At 50.8% G+C, this 14,060-nt stretch overlaps 1 protein-coding gene across 2 annotated transcripts in view; it reads left to right on the top strand.

The window, feature by feature from the left end:
• ABL1 (ABL proto-oncogene 1, non-receptor tyrosine kinase) overlaps window positions 1-14,060 on the top strand; it is a 133,631-nt gene extending 119,571 nt beyond the window's left edge. For both annotated transcript variants that reach the window (XM_060100545.1, XM_060100547.1), the window contains exons 5-11: window positions 904-988; window positions 1,645-1,822; window positions 3,642-3,826; window positions 6,234-6,386; window positions 7,593-7,682; window positions 8,027-8,191; window positions 10,429-14,060. In XM_060100545.1, the coding sequence (XP_059956528.1) occupies window positions 904-988; window positions 1,645-1,822; window positions 3,642-3,826; window positions 6,234-6,386; window positions 7,593-7,682; window positions 8,027-8,191; window positions 10,429-12,146 (2,574 nt within the window). In that variant the 3' untranslated portion in view covers window positions 12,147-14,060. The remainder of the gene's footprint in view (window positions 1-903; window positions 989-1,644; window positions 1,823-3,641; window positions 3,827-6,233; window positions 6,387-7,592; window positions 7,683-8,026; window positions 8,192-10,428) is intronic.

Genomic DNA, 14,060 nt, shown 5'->3' with positions numbered 1-14,060 from the left:
TTGCTTTGATGGTCAGTGGCGAGGACAGTGGGTTCTTTAAGTCAAAAAGAGGTTAACTAAACCCACAGCCAGGCTCCTGAATACAGAGCCGACTACAGCACTCCAGACTGATCCGTGGGGAAGTGCAGAAACATTATCGCATCTGCTCTGGGCATTTGCTGATATCTTTGTCTCCCCTTGGCATTTCAATACTGTGAACTTGCCTAAAACGTGATGGGTACTGATGATACTTGTGACGCCGTTGTTAGGGGAGCTGCTAGTGAAGATTATTTTAGAATCTGTGAGTAATTGACCTGACAGGTAGTGGTGATTGCTTCATTGAGAGCCCCCTGGGACCGCATGCTTAAGAAGTTCAGCATCCTCTCTTTCTGCCATATCTTGAGGCATCGTTCTTCGGTAGTGCTGTACATCTTTTTGTGTCATCAAGGCCTCTTCTCTTAAATCAAGTACGTTTCGGATTCTTCAAGTGATTTTTCTGTTTTTTTTATATTGAGCATTTTGGGAGGCCTTGGAAGCCAGCTGTTCTTTAGGGAAGTGGCACCAAGTTTGTGGTATTTGCCTGTACATATCTCCCTTGTTCCCCACAAGCTCCACGGGTGATGGAAACAAGTATAGTCTGCATAGAGCCACCAGGGCAAGTCACCAGCCTATACAGCCAGCCTTGACGTAGTGCTCAGGGTGAGAGTTCCAAAGCTCAGCACCAAAGTGGAAAATTCTCTGTGCCGTTGGGGGTGATGATCGGGCCACCTTGGAACCTGACCAGAGCGATGTCGTGGTTGAGACTGGTGGACCAGGATGATCGTTCGTGGAAGCTCCAGTTTGTATTAACCATGCAGGTCAGACTTCCCCACTTCAGCACTTTCCTTGCTGAGATAATGTCATCACTTCTTTTTTTTCCTGCAGGAGGATACCATGGAGGTGGAAGAGTTCTTGAAAGAGGCCGCAGTGATGAAAGAGATCAAGCACCCCAATTTAGTACAGTTACTCGGTGAGTGCTGGAGCTCTGGAGAGAGCGCCTCCTAATTAAACCCTCTGGGGTGACACAGGTGCTATGAGAGAAGAGGGGGGCGGCTCACTGCACTGAGGTTTCTGATTTGTACATGTGTCCCCCAGCAGCACCCAGCCCTTGGTAAAAGGAGGCCTGTGTGGGAGGGGGCCGTGTGTGTGTCCGTCCATGTGCCCACACGAGCGAGGGAGAATGTCATTACTTTAAATTGATACCCCAAAGCAGTCAAATGCAAATTGGCCTCGGAAACCTAAGAATTTCAAGGGCTCCTTCACGGAAGCGATTCCGTACGTAGACATATCCAATTGCGGGGAGGGGGTGGATGGGCGGCGGGCGTTAAACTAACAGTGATTGAGTTTGTCTGATGTGGCCGGGCCTTTGCTTATGAACTCAGTGGCAGCCTCTTCCTGTTGAAGTTCATTGGCTTGAGAGGAAGGAAAGGGCGGGGCCACGTCCCTCCCCCAGGAACATAATCTCAGCCCACCCACCAGCGCATGGAACCATGTTAGAACTCGGGCCCGGGACGCAGGGGCGGAGTCCGAATCCGTTTCGGAAGCCTTGTTCTTCGGGGCTCGTCTTCTGTGATCTGTGTTCGGTCGGGAGCAGGGCAGCACACTGAAGCCTTGTCTTGTTGGCAGGGGTCTGCACCCGGGAGCCCCCGTTCTATATAATCACTGAGTTCATGACCTATGGGAACCTGCTGGATTACCTGAGGGAGTGTAACCGGCAAGAGGTGACCGCCGTGGTGCTGCTGTACATGGCCACTCAGATCTCATCGGCCATGGAGTACCTGGAGAAGAAGAACTTCATCCACAGGTAGGAGCCCGGCCAAGCTGCCCCCGCCACGGGCCTGTGGGGTGCGCGTGGGGCGCGGGCATCCTTCGACAGAAAGCCCCAACCTGCGAGGTCTTCTGGCTCAGCCTCTCACTTCAGTGCTGGCAGTTCATCGGACCCTGGAGCGAAGGCAGACGCCAGGTTCCTGACGCCGCCGGCTTCGGGCGTGCATCCGGGACTAACTTTAGCCCGGCCTGGCCCCTGGACCGCCGGAGCGCTTCATCCCCAGCCTGAGAAGTATTGAATACTTCACTTTGGAACCATCTTGGGCTGAGAGGAATATTGAATGAAGTTTATAAAAGGCGCCCCTTCTGATCATCACGGCTCCCTCCGGAGTACAGTGCTCATTGCCCCTCCAGGGCCGGGGTTCATCCGTTATGACCTCTTCCTGGGAGCCGTCGGCATTGCTTTTACACAAGCGCTCAGTAACAGCCGTGCGTGGGTTTTGTTTCTGTGCTGCGTGTTTTTCCTTCTCTTCATTATCGTTTCATTCTCCACTTAACTCGCTGTCATCTGGTTCAGGGATGTTTCCACGATTGTCAGAACTGTGTATACGTGGTTCTGAATTAAGCGTCTTTGCTGCTTTAAAGCCTGGAGCATTTTGACCTTCAAGTGTGCCACAATTATCTTGGTCTTTGCATTCTTGGCTGGTGGAAATGGCTTCCTAGCAAAGTGACGGCCTCTGCAGGACAGAGCCTGACGGGCTTTGCCGGAGTCTTTTACGCAAGACGTTCTCCCCGCCACCATGGTGACCTTTCCTACCCAATTAACTCAAGTATGAAACCTGTACATGAGACTTCATAGTGAGGAGTAAGAGCAGCATGTGTGAAATGCCGGCGGCTCCTTGTAAGACGGATTTTCTCTGCTCCATGAGAGCCTCTGCTTCAGATGCCCCTGTCACTCTAGAAAGTGAACCCTCTGAGGCTGCAGATTGAGATTTCTTGACTCCTGGTTTGCCTTGCACGGCTAGGTTCCTTCTCTCTTCATTCAAGCAAACTTAAAGTGCTTTACCAGAATCCTATTAGGCACAACTCTCCTGTATTTCCTTCCCCTCTGATCGCTGATGATCAGGCTATCTTACGCAGCCGTCGCCTTAAGCTGGCGCGTCTTCTCATCCCTCATTCCGGTTTGCCTTGCGATTTCATGGTTAATGTCCGTGAACCAAAGATTAGACTCCTACTTCCCAGGGAGAATCAGGAGGCGAGAGGAAGCTGATTACACAGGGGAGAATTTATAGGACACGTTCGGATAAGCATCAGGAAGAAATAGGACAGTGGGAAGAAATACATTTGGGTAAAGGATGTCGTGGGCTTTTTTTAAATATTGTCCTATCAAGTCTGAATAGGACCAGCGAGGCTCAGTCTGATGTAAGCTTCTCAAGGTCGAGGCCTGGCCTATGCGTTTGTGCCCCGTGCCCGGCACAGAGCAGTAATAACTGAACGGACGCTTAGATGACACTGTTCTCCAGGCGTCAGTCGAAGTGCTTTACCTATTAATTCACTACCACTCACAACCACCCTAAGAAGTAAGCGCCGTCATTATCACCTTCATTTTATGGCTGGCATAACTGAATCCGAGGGTGATTAACTTGCTCCAGATCGTGGGGCCAGGGAGGCTGCTCCCTGTGCCACCCTCTGCGCGTGGGAGCGCGGTGGGTGCTGAGAGACGGGCGCTGCTCCCCAGGGGGCCCAGACTCCATCTTCCCCTTGTCGGTATTGCGCCTTTATAGACAACGGGGGTGGACTTGTGAAGCTGGAAAGCTAGCTGGGAACTCTCACAGATTAACTTTATCCTTTCCCAGAGATCTTGCTGCCCGAAACTGCCTGGTAGGGGAAAACCACTTGGTGAAGGTGGCTGATTTCGGCCTGAGCAGGTTAATGACAGGGGACACCTACACAGCCCATGCTGGGGCCAAGTTCCCGATCAAGTGGACGGCACCCGAGAGCCTGGCCTACAACAAGTTCTCCATCAAGTCGGATGTCTGGGGTAAGGGCTGCTGCTCCGGTTTTGCCCTCGCCCGTGCAGGGTGGGGCCGTTTCCCTGTTTTTCTTTCTCTCCTTGCTTTTTCACTCCCTCTTTCTTGCTCTTTCATTTCTTTTTCACTACTTAATTCTCTTCTTTTTCATTTTAAAATCTTTTCTTCCCTATTTTCTGTCCAAAATGAAGTAAAAGTGAGCTTTTTTCTTCCCAAATAATTCAGATTAACTTTTTTCCCCACTCACCATCTTTATGTCTTCACTCTTAGTTTGCTGCCTAGGTTTGCAGGGGCAGCCGGCCCACCCTGCAGGCACCCAGAGTCTGCCTCTGTGGAGAGAATGCTGTATAGTTTGGTTTGGGATTCAAATAGAATATTACCCTCTGAAGCCTCGTGTGACAGTGTTTTATTTTTACTTTTTTGAAAAGAACTTTATATTATGCCAATTGTAAGCATACACTGAAGAAGACAGAGTTGCCTAATGCGCTCCAGGCATCACCCAGCTTTGCCGTCATCACCTCATGGTGTCTCTCATCCTGTACCCCTGCCCACCCCTCCGACCCTTGTTATTTCAAAGCAGGTCCCAGACAGCATAATATCTTGTCCATAAATATTTCATATAAGTCTCTTAAAGATGACTTTTTTATTTGTATAACCACAAGTTGAGATTAATTTCTGAATATTATCAAATATCTAGTCAGTGTTCAAATTTCCAATGAAATCATAAAAGTCATGCTTTTTTGCTTTTTTTAAAAAATTATTTATTTATTTTTGGCTGTGTTGGGTCTTCGTTTCTGTGCGAGGGCTTTCTCTAGTTGTGGCAAGCAGGGGCCACTCCTCATCACGGTACGTGGGCCTCTCACTATCGTGGCCTCTCTTGTTGGGAGCACAGGCTCCAGACGCGCAGGCTCAGTAGTTGTGGCTCACGGGCCTAGTTGCTCCGTGGCACGTGGGATCTTCCCAGACCAGGGCTCGAACCCGTGTCCCCTGCATTAGCAGGCAGATTCTCAACCACTGCGCCACCAGGGAAGCCCTTTTTTTTTTTTTTTTTTTTTTTAACAGTATGTTTGAATTGGGATGGAAATAGGAATCTCACAGTGCTATTAGTTGACAGTGGCCCTTAGGTCTCCTCTACAGTGTAAATTCCTTCTTTATCCCTCTGCGTCCCTTGCTAGTTATTTGTTGAAGAAATCCTGTCATTTGTTCTTTAAAGTCTCCCACACTCTGGATTCTGCTCACCGTACCCCTGTGGTGAGATTTATCATGTTCTTCCGTCTTCACTCTCCCTAGATAATGGGTATTTGGATCGAGACAGCTTGATCACGTTCGAGTTTGACTTGTTTTTCTTTTAGTAAGAGTACTTCATAGGATGGGGTGTACATTTTCATCAGTAGGCCCGTAATTCTTGATTTTCTCTCTTTGTCTAGATCTGCTGATTTATTAGGGGTTGCCAAATGATAATTCTCTAATTCTCATTCCTTTATGCATTTATTAGCTCAATACTTCTGTAAGAAGAAACTTCTTCTCCCCTACTGTTTGGGTATAGTAGAGGTACAGTTCATACAGGAAAGATAGGATAAATGTTTGCTTCCTTCCAAATGTTTGCCATTATTTACCGGTTTCCACGATAACAGATTGGTTTCTTAATACCCTCCAATGGTGACCAGGTTTGTATTGTTTTTCTTTTGTGATATTATTATAAGCTCTTGGATTTAAATATATTTGAGTATATTATTGATTAATCCACTGCAGTTGTTTTTTAAATTGATATTCAGACTGTCTCATCTTTGGCCAGTGGGGACTTCAAATCGTTCCTGGTCCTTTTGACAAAACCCTGTAGTCTTCTATAGCATCTCTGCTCTCTGGAATGATAAACTATTCCAGGTTCATTCTCTGTCCCAGACCTGAATCACCTGTTTCTCCAAGGAGTTCTGGTTCCTTAATGGGACCTGGAATTTCAACGATTCTGTAAGATTTGAATGAAATTTTTGGAGTTGGAAGGGCCCTTAGAGATAATCTCATGTACCCAGAAAGGAGAGGTGGCCTGTCTTAGGCACATGGCTAGTTGCTCACAGAGGCATGAGTAGTAATGGCCTCCTCAGTTCCAGTCCTAGGTCCCTTTCATCACATCTCCCAACAAGATGGCTAGGCTACCTGAAAGACCCTGGAGGGGCTGATCAGCCCAGGCCCCTTCTCTCCTTCTGTTTTAGTCGGTGGGAGTCAGTAAACGGAAAGCCTCATATTCTGTCCTGTTCTCTCCGGGGCTGTTGGTAATTAAGAGCCAGGTAAAATGTCAGTGTCTGACCTGCTTCTGAGGGGGTAACTTCTGATGTCTGCCGCACAGTTAACCAGTTTTAAATGCAGCGTAGTTAAATCTTACACATCTTGAACGATCCTGCTCTTTCTTTTTTCTTTTAGCATTTGGAGTGTTGCTTTGGGAAATTGCTACCTACGGCATGTCACCTTACCCAGGAATTGACTTGTCCCAGGTGTATGAACTCCTAGAGAAAGACTATCGCATGGAGCGCCCGGAAGGCTGCCCAGAGAAGGTCTACGAACTCATGCGAGCATGTGAGCCTTCCCCTGCCAGTTCTAGAAGTCTCTGTGGGCACTTTACATATACCCAGGGCAGGAGGATATATGTAAAGTAAAAAAATCGAAGTATTCCATTTCCTCTCTTCATTCCCTTCTTCAGAAGCAACTAATGTAACAGTTTGCTACCTTTTTTTTTTTCACTTTTTTCAGTATGCCTTTATTTACCCATAGTATTTTATGTGTGAGTGTTTTTTGTTTGTTTTGAATGCAAAAATGAGATTGATAGATACCAAACCTGGGTTTCTTATTAATAAATACAAATTTCTGGTATAGTAGGCAAATATTCCAGGTGACTTTTATCCACTCGTTCTTTTATATATATGTATAAAAATTTATTCCCTCAACTTTTTTTTTTTTTTTTTGCACTTAGCTGTGTAATAGGCATGTCTTTCCATGTCCATAATTCAGAGCTTGTGCTCTTTCTCTCTCTCACTCTCTCTCCCGCTTTCTCGCCTCGTGTCTTTCTTTATATAGCTGCCTGACATCTATTACGTGATTTATTCATTCATCCAGTCATCTTTTGATGAACATTTGTTTGTTTTTTGCCATTATGAACAAGACAGGAACCAGCACCCTCATACATACATACCTCTGTGCGTTATGCTAGTACTTATAGAAGTTGAACTGTTGGTTCAGAGAGCCATGTGCATTTTAAGTTTTGATAGATTTTCTCAAATTGTTTTCCCAAAAAGTTTCTATGAATTTATATTCTCACCCGAAACACGTGAGAGGGACCCTACGTCCTCACCTACACTGGGCTTATCAGGCAGTCCTTAATCCTCATTTTCATCTTGTTTTAATTAGCATGTCTTTACTGATGAGGAATTCGGACTTCGATAACCATGAAGTAAGGGTGAGATAGGAAGCAGGCTACTTGGTTGAGTAATTTTCTACATTTGCTGGAGGCAGGTTGGGAAGAATATATTTGTAAATGTAGTTGTTGCTGTCAGCGTGTCCCTGGGATTTTATAATCCATATTCCTGCCAGTATCTAAAGTCTTCCCAAATTCTTAATGTCTGCAGCAGGGCACAGTGGCATTCATCACTTTAACTTGTCATAGCAAAAGATGGTTAGCAGGATTGGAATGTTGCTTTAATTTCCAGGGTTTTCCTTGAGAATTTCTCGTCCTCTGCTTGTTAGCAAGGCCTCATGGGTAGTCTGACTTGGGTCTCATCTGTCCAGGTTGGCAGTGGAATCCCTCTGACCGGCCCTCCTTCGCTGAAATCCACCAAGCCTTTGAAACAATGTTCCAGGAATCCAGCATATCAGATGGTAAAGTGCTGGTCCTTTGGGTGCCTGCAGTGGGGAGAGAGGTTGGGATGGGAGGGACGGCCGTGTGGGACCCAGCTCAGTCCTTCAGTCCGCTTCCTGCTAGAGTGCATGGGCCAGCAGCTTACCTGAGACCAGAAAGCTGGGCGGGGGGTGGCCCTCTGTCTCTTGCAGCCAGGGTTCTGAAAACTACTCAAGTACTATTTCCTCAGGATGTGTATCTCTTTTCTGTAACTGTGTATAGATGACTACTCTTGTCTTAAAAAGAAAAAGAAAACCAACATACCAAAATGACGTCGTTACTGATGACTGCTGGTTTTGTTGTTGATTTTTTTGGTGGTTCTTAGAAGTGGAAAAAGAATTGGGGAAGAAAGGCATGCGAGGGGTTGCAGGTACTCTGCTGCAGGCCCCAGAGCTGCCCACCAAGACGAGAACTTCCAGGAGAGCTGCCGAGCACAAAGACGCCCCCGACGTGCCCGAGACGCCCCACTCCAAGGGCCCAGGAGAGACTGGTACGTCCTCACCACCCGCACCCGCCTGAGGCCTGGGGGAGTCGACCCTCAGAGCCAGTGCAGGCAGATGGGAAGCAGTGAGTGGAAACTGCACAGAAAGACAGGCAAACCCCGTGTTAGTGGCCCAGCTTCGAAAAGAGGAAGGTTCTCCTTTTCCTACAGCAATCCCCTGCCCCATCATTTAGGAGCCATCGGCTTAGGCAGTGGTGCTTATGAAACCTACTAAGAACAAACCCACCTCTTCATGTATTATTCACAGCATTTGTGGTTGCTCTAGTGGCAGATGCAGCAATAATAAAATATTGAACCAAACGAAGAGCAGCTCGTTGTAAAAGCACTGATATGAAAAACTCACTGGCACTGACGCAGCCAGGAGACACCTGTGGAGAGCTGGTGTCCCCTCATGGTCTCTGAGAAGAGACTGTTTCTGGTGCTGTTTCCTAGACTAGCGAGGGCAGTGGGAGCGGTGAAAAGGGGCTCTCAAGATGTTATCAGGAGTAGCATTAGCAAACACTGATCCAGTGCTTCCTATGTGCCGGGCCTGACTCTAAGCGAGACTGTTCTGATTTAGCAGTTCCCCCAACAAAAAAAAAAAGAAAAAGAAAAAATACAGAAGCCTCGGTTCTACAGCAGACCAACTGAATGGAGGTGTCTGAGGTGGGCCCGGCATCTGGGTGATGGTCTGATGGGCCACACGCTGGGTGAATGGGAAGGAACAGGACAAAGCCAGACTCTGTAGACCCCATGATTCCCAATTTTTTTCATCATGTACCCATATTAATTTTAAAAAGTTGAGGGTGGGAGGGAGGGAGACACAAGAGGGAAGAGAGATGGGGACATACGTATATGTATAACTGATTCACTTTGTTATAGAGCAGAAACTAACCATTGTAAAGCAGTTATACGCCAATAAAGATATTAAAAAAAAAAGTTGAGTGTGCAGGTCTTATACATAGGTATGTGTATGTACTACTGCACAGATATGTATACTATAAAATATAGCAAAAATATACACTTGAAAGGTTTACATAAGAAATGAACCTAAATTAGAGTGCGTTCTTGGCGCGCCCTCGGACCGTCTTGCTCACCCCACTTTGACAGCATGTAGACTATCCAGAATCTGGCCCCTGTGTCCTTCTGTTAGTGGTCCTGATTTCAGGTCATGGAACGGTGTGGGGAGGAGAGGCTGCTATGAAAGCTTGCAGCTTATTAAAAGCCCACTGATAAGCAGTCGTGTTCATTTATGCCCATCAGTATTCATCTGAGAGGTATTTTGATACGTGATCTCATGGTGAGCCAAGAGTGTCAATTAACTGTTCAGCCCTGAAATAGAGCTGTGCAGAATTCATCAGAATTTCACTTTCTTCACCTTCTTCCGCTGGATGAAGGTTTGGGGAGGTCCTTGGCTTCCCCTGATTCAGAAGCCCCATGTGCCGCCTGGTGTTCTCACAAAGGCCCCCGCTACCTCAGCTTTGAGTTAACAGGGCGCTGACGGCAGCCGCGCTCGCAGCCGCCCTCGAAGGGAGAGTTCTGTCATTCACTCGCGGGGAGCTTGGCAACAGCAGAAGGATTTCTTAGGAGCTATTATTCATATTTAAAGAATGCCCATTTAAAAATTTTAAAAGGTCACCCATCTTGTTTCCCAAGCATAATGGCCCATTGTCACTGCACCCTGTGGTATGTGGCCCCTTCCCTCCTGACCACCCTCGTGGGAGCCTCAAGCGGCTGACTGGTCTGAGAGGCACAGGTTCTGACCCTGGGCTTGGCCTTGTCATGCTTTTTACTCTCCAGATAGTGGTGTTGAGGGGACTCTGCTACTTTAAAGGAAACCGGCAAAGAGATGAGGGGACTGGGCGTGTCCCCGCTTTTTGCTGGGCTGTCTTCAAGGAGAGAGGCCTAAGCTTTTCCTAATAATAGTACCAACAACAGTGACAAGTTACTGAGAAATTTCGTGCCAAGAGCTGTGACGGCTCCACGTTCATTAGCGCATTACATTCTCACAGCAGCGCTGTAGATAGGTTTAATGTCCTCCGTGTTATAGATGAGAAAGCCGAGGATGAGCGGAGAGAACTAACTCGCCCAGGTGGCTGGCAGCGGGACCGCACTCAGGCCTATCAGAGCCCAGTGCCCGGACCCGTGGCTGCTCTGTAGGAACAGGCCGGCCGGTCCAGGCAGCTTCCCCGCGCACTCAGTCGCCTTTGGCCTGGAGTCATTAAACTCTTCCCCATGTGTTTCAGATCCTCTGGACCACGAGCCTGCTGTGTCTCCATTGCTCCCTCGAAAAGAACGAGGTCCTCAGGATGGCGGCCTAAATGAAGACGAGCGCCTTCTCCCCAAAGACAAGAAGACCAACTTGTTCAGTGCCTTGATCAAGAAGAAGAAGAAAACAGCCCCAACCCCTCCCAAACGCAGCAGCTCCTTCCGGGAGATGGACGGCCAGCCGGAGCGCAAGGGGGCCCCTGAGGACGAAGGCCGAGACATCAGCAACGGGGCGCTGGCGCTCGCGCCCGCGGACGCGGCCGAGCCAGCCAAGTCCCTAAAGCCCAGCAGCGGGGCTGGCGTTCCCAATGGAGCCTTCCGGGAGTCAGGGGGTATAGGCTTCCGGTCTCCCCACCTGTGGAAAAAGTCCAGCACGCTGACCAGCAGCCGCTTAGCAGCCAGCGAGGAGGAGAGCGGCGGCAGCTCCAGCAAGCGCTTCCTGCGGTCCTGTTCCGCCTCCTGCGTGCCCCACGGGGCCAAGGACACCGAGTGGCGGTCGGTCACGCTGCCTCGGGATCTGCAGTCCACGGGCAGACAGTTTGACTCGTCCACGTTTGGGGGGCACAGGAGCGAGAAGCCAGCTCTGCCTCGGAAGCGGGCAAGTGCTTCCGAGAACAGGTCTGACCAGGTGACCAGAGGCACGGGCACGCCCCCCCCGAGGCTGGTGAAGAAGACCGAGGAAGCAGCCGACGAGGTCTTCAAAGACGCGGCTGAGTCCAGCCCGGGCTCCAGCCCTCCCAGCCTGACCCCAAAACTCCTCCGTAGGCAGGTTGTGGTCGCGCCTTCCTCTAGCCTTCCCCACAAGGACGAGGCTGGGAAGTCCAGTGCCTTGGGGACGCCTGCTGAGCCGGTGACCCCCACCGGCAGGGCAGGGCCAGGTGCTTCTGGAGGAACCAGCAAGGCCCCTGCCGAGGAGTCCAGAGTGAGGAGGCACAAGCCCTCCTCCGAGTCCCCAGGGAGAGACAAGGGGAAATTGTCCAAGCTCAAACCCGCCCCACCGCCCCCTCCTCCAGCCTCCGTTGGGAAAGCCGGGAAGGCCTCCCAGAGCCCGAGCCAGGAAGCAGCCGGGGAGATGGGTGCCAGCGGGAAAGCAAAACCCATGGCTCTGGTTGTGGATGCTGTGAACAGTGACGCTGCCAAACCCAGCCAGCTGGGAGAGGGCATCAAAAAGCCCGCGCTCCCGTCCATGCCAAAGCCCCAGTCGTCCGCCAAGCCCGCGGGGACCCCGACCAGCCCAGCCCCTGCTCCCTCCATGTTGCCGTCAGCACCCTCTGCCCTGGCAGGGGACCAGCCGTCCTCCACTGCCTTCATCCCGCTCATATCGACCCGCGTGTCTCTTCGGAAAACCCGCCAGCCTCCGGAGCGGATTGCCAGCGGTGCTATCACCAAGGGCATGGTCCTGGATGGCACCGAGGCCCTGTGCCTGGCCATCTCCAAGAACTCTGAGCAGATGGCCAGCCACAGCGCCGTGCTGGAGGCCGGCAAGAACCTCTACACGTTCTGCGTGAGCTACGTGGACTCCATCCAGCAAATGAGGAACAAATTCGCCTTCCGCGAGGCCATCAACAAACTGGAGAACAATCTTCGGGAGCTTCAGATCTGCCCGGCGACAGCGGGGGGTGGCCCGGCGGCCAGCCAGGACTTCAGCAAACTCCTCAGCTCCGTGAAAGAGATCAGTGACATCGTACAGAGGTAGCAGAAGCCGGGCGTCGGGAGCCTGCAGTGCGTGAGGGCTCCCCCGTGCCCGTGACGCTGGCTGAGAGAGGACCAGTGAGCTGGGACCTTGGCCCAGGAGCTCTGCGCCGGGCAGGGCCGAGGCCGCCGTGGAGTGCAGCCCTACTACCTATGTCATGGCCCCGCTGTTGTCCTCCTGCACTTGCCTTCTCCTCAGCCCGGGCTCCCTGAGCCATCTGTCCGAGTTCTATCTGTGGAGTTCCTGCTCTGTGGACTGCACGCCAGCCTCCTTCCCACATCGTGCTTCAAAACTGAGCTCTTGGGGGCAGGTGGGAAGGCGGATGAGCACTCCCTTTTCATCTGTCTTTCTGGAGGACCTCCCCTGGCTATGCCTTCACCTCCATTTCACCCCAAGACGAGTACCCCGCATGGGAGCTGTGTCGCCAAGGCCTTGGGAGCGGTCACCTCCACTCACCCTGCGCAGAGAGGTTGTGCACTCATCTTCCTCGGGCCTCCTGTGCCGAAGACGCGTTTCCAGAACTGCATCTTGGGAAGTGCTGCCAGCTGGCCACCCTGCCCTCCACTGCTGCCGCGGGCTGGTGCCCTCACCATTTCCTCACGTGAAGGACAGCTCTTGATTTGGGGGGTAGAACAGGGTGCTAAAACCAACCAGCCTCCGGGTCCTGGGACAGGTTGGGAAGCTGAAGAGGCCCGTGATATGGGAGAGGCTCCTTGTCATTCGCTCTCTCCATGTCCTTAGAGCCCAGTTCCCGGCTCTCTTGTGACATGCACTGCTAATCCTGGATAGAAAGCTTGAGTCTTAAGGGTAGCAGGGTCGCTGGTCAGCATACAGGGGCTCCAGAGGCGGGAGGGGTGGCGGTGGGTGAGCAGCTGCTGCCGAGATAGCCCAGGGCTGGGCCGGTCTGCGGTGAGCGCAGGGTTACCTTCCTTCTGAATTTCCAGGTGCCCTGAAAAGGCGCTTGGTCTCGCTTTCCGACTGATCTCTTTCCGCTCTGTTGTCCTCCTCTAAGGCAAAGCAGATGCTTGCAGGGCTCTTTCCCTGGTGACAAGCCAGTCTTCAGCTTTCTGGAGTTCTTGAAGCCTTTCAGAACTCGGCCCTCAGCACAGCTGCCTCCGATACAGAAGGAGCTGCCATTGGGCGCCAGTGCACGCAGAGGAGGAAAGGGACTGGAGCACCCAAGCCCAGCCAGTGTTGGCTGCACCCTGACGGGCACATGTCTTATTTAATTACCACGAGCAACACTTAACCTAATGTTTCGGTTGGGCTCATCAGGGATGAAGAAAATCACAAACAAATGAACCCCCAGAAAGGGTCTCAGAGAGCAGCGTAATCTCCCCCAGGCTGTCCAGGACCAGGCTCATAGGGCAGGAGCCCAGTGTCCTTGACCTTGACCTAGAGCAGCTGCTGAAGAGCAGGCTGATGGGCACCTGTCTGGGCCTCGCCGCGCTCAGGAGCGCCCCCTGGAGAAACCAGGAGGAAACCACCTTCCGCTCCCCAGGCCTCCTAGGGCCCATGACCTGCACAGGCCCGATTTTTACGCTCATCACCTAAATTTGTATCTTATTTCTCTGGTAGAGGTGGTGTCCTCTGAGTCGTTCTATGCTGTTTTCACAGCACGTCACCTCTTTGCCCCCCAGACTGCTGTGCTACACAGACCGAGGGAGGTGCCAGAACACCGCCAGTGGCCTTGCAGACAAAGCAAAACAAAGCCCACCCAGGTTCCCTCCACTGCCTGTTTCTGTGAGGTACTGGTCTCTTCTTGTTCACATGATGTGCCACTATATTTTGCATTTATACTTTGGTATTACACTCTTTTTATAGACTTGCTCTTTTATAAATGATGTGTAAATAGTTTTACACCGTCCAACCTTCCAGAATGCCTATGGTGTCTTTTTTTTTTTTTTTTCAGTCCAA

This window comes from Mesoplodon densirostris, chromosome 6 (genome assembly GCF_025265405.1).
Source record: "Mesoplodon densirostris isolate mMesDen1 chromosome 6, mMesDen1 primary haplotype, whole genome shotgun sequence".
Classification (NCBI taxonomy): domain Eukaryota; kingdom Metazoa; phylum Chordata; class Mammalia; order Artiodactyla; family Ziphiidae; genus Mesoplodon; species Mesoplodon densirostris.
The sequence above is the reverse complement of the archived record's forward strand: the minus strand, read 5'-3'. Positions and strand labels throughout refer to the sequence as shown.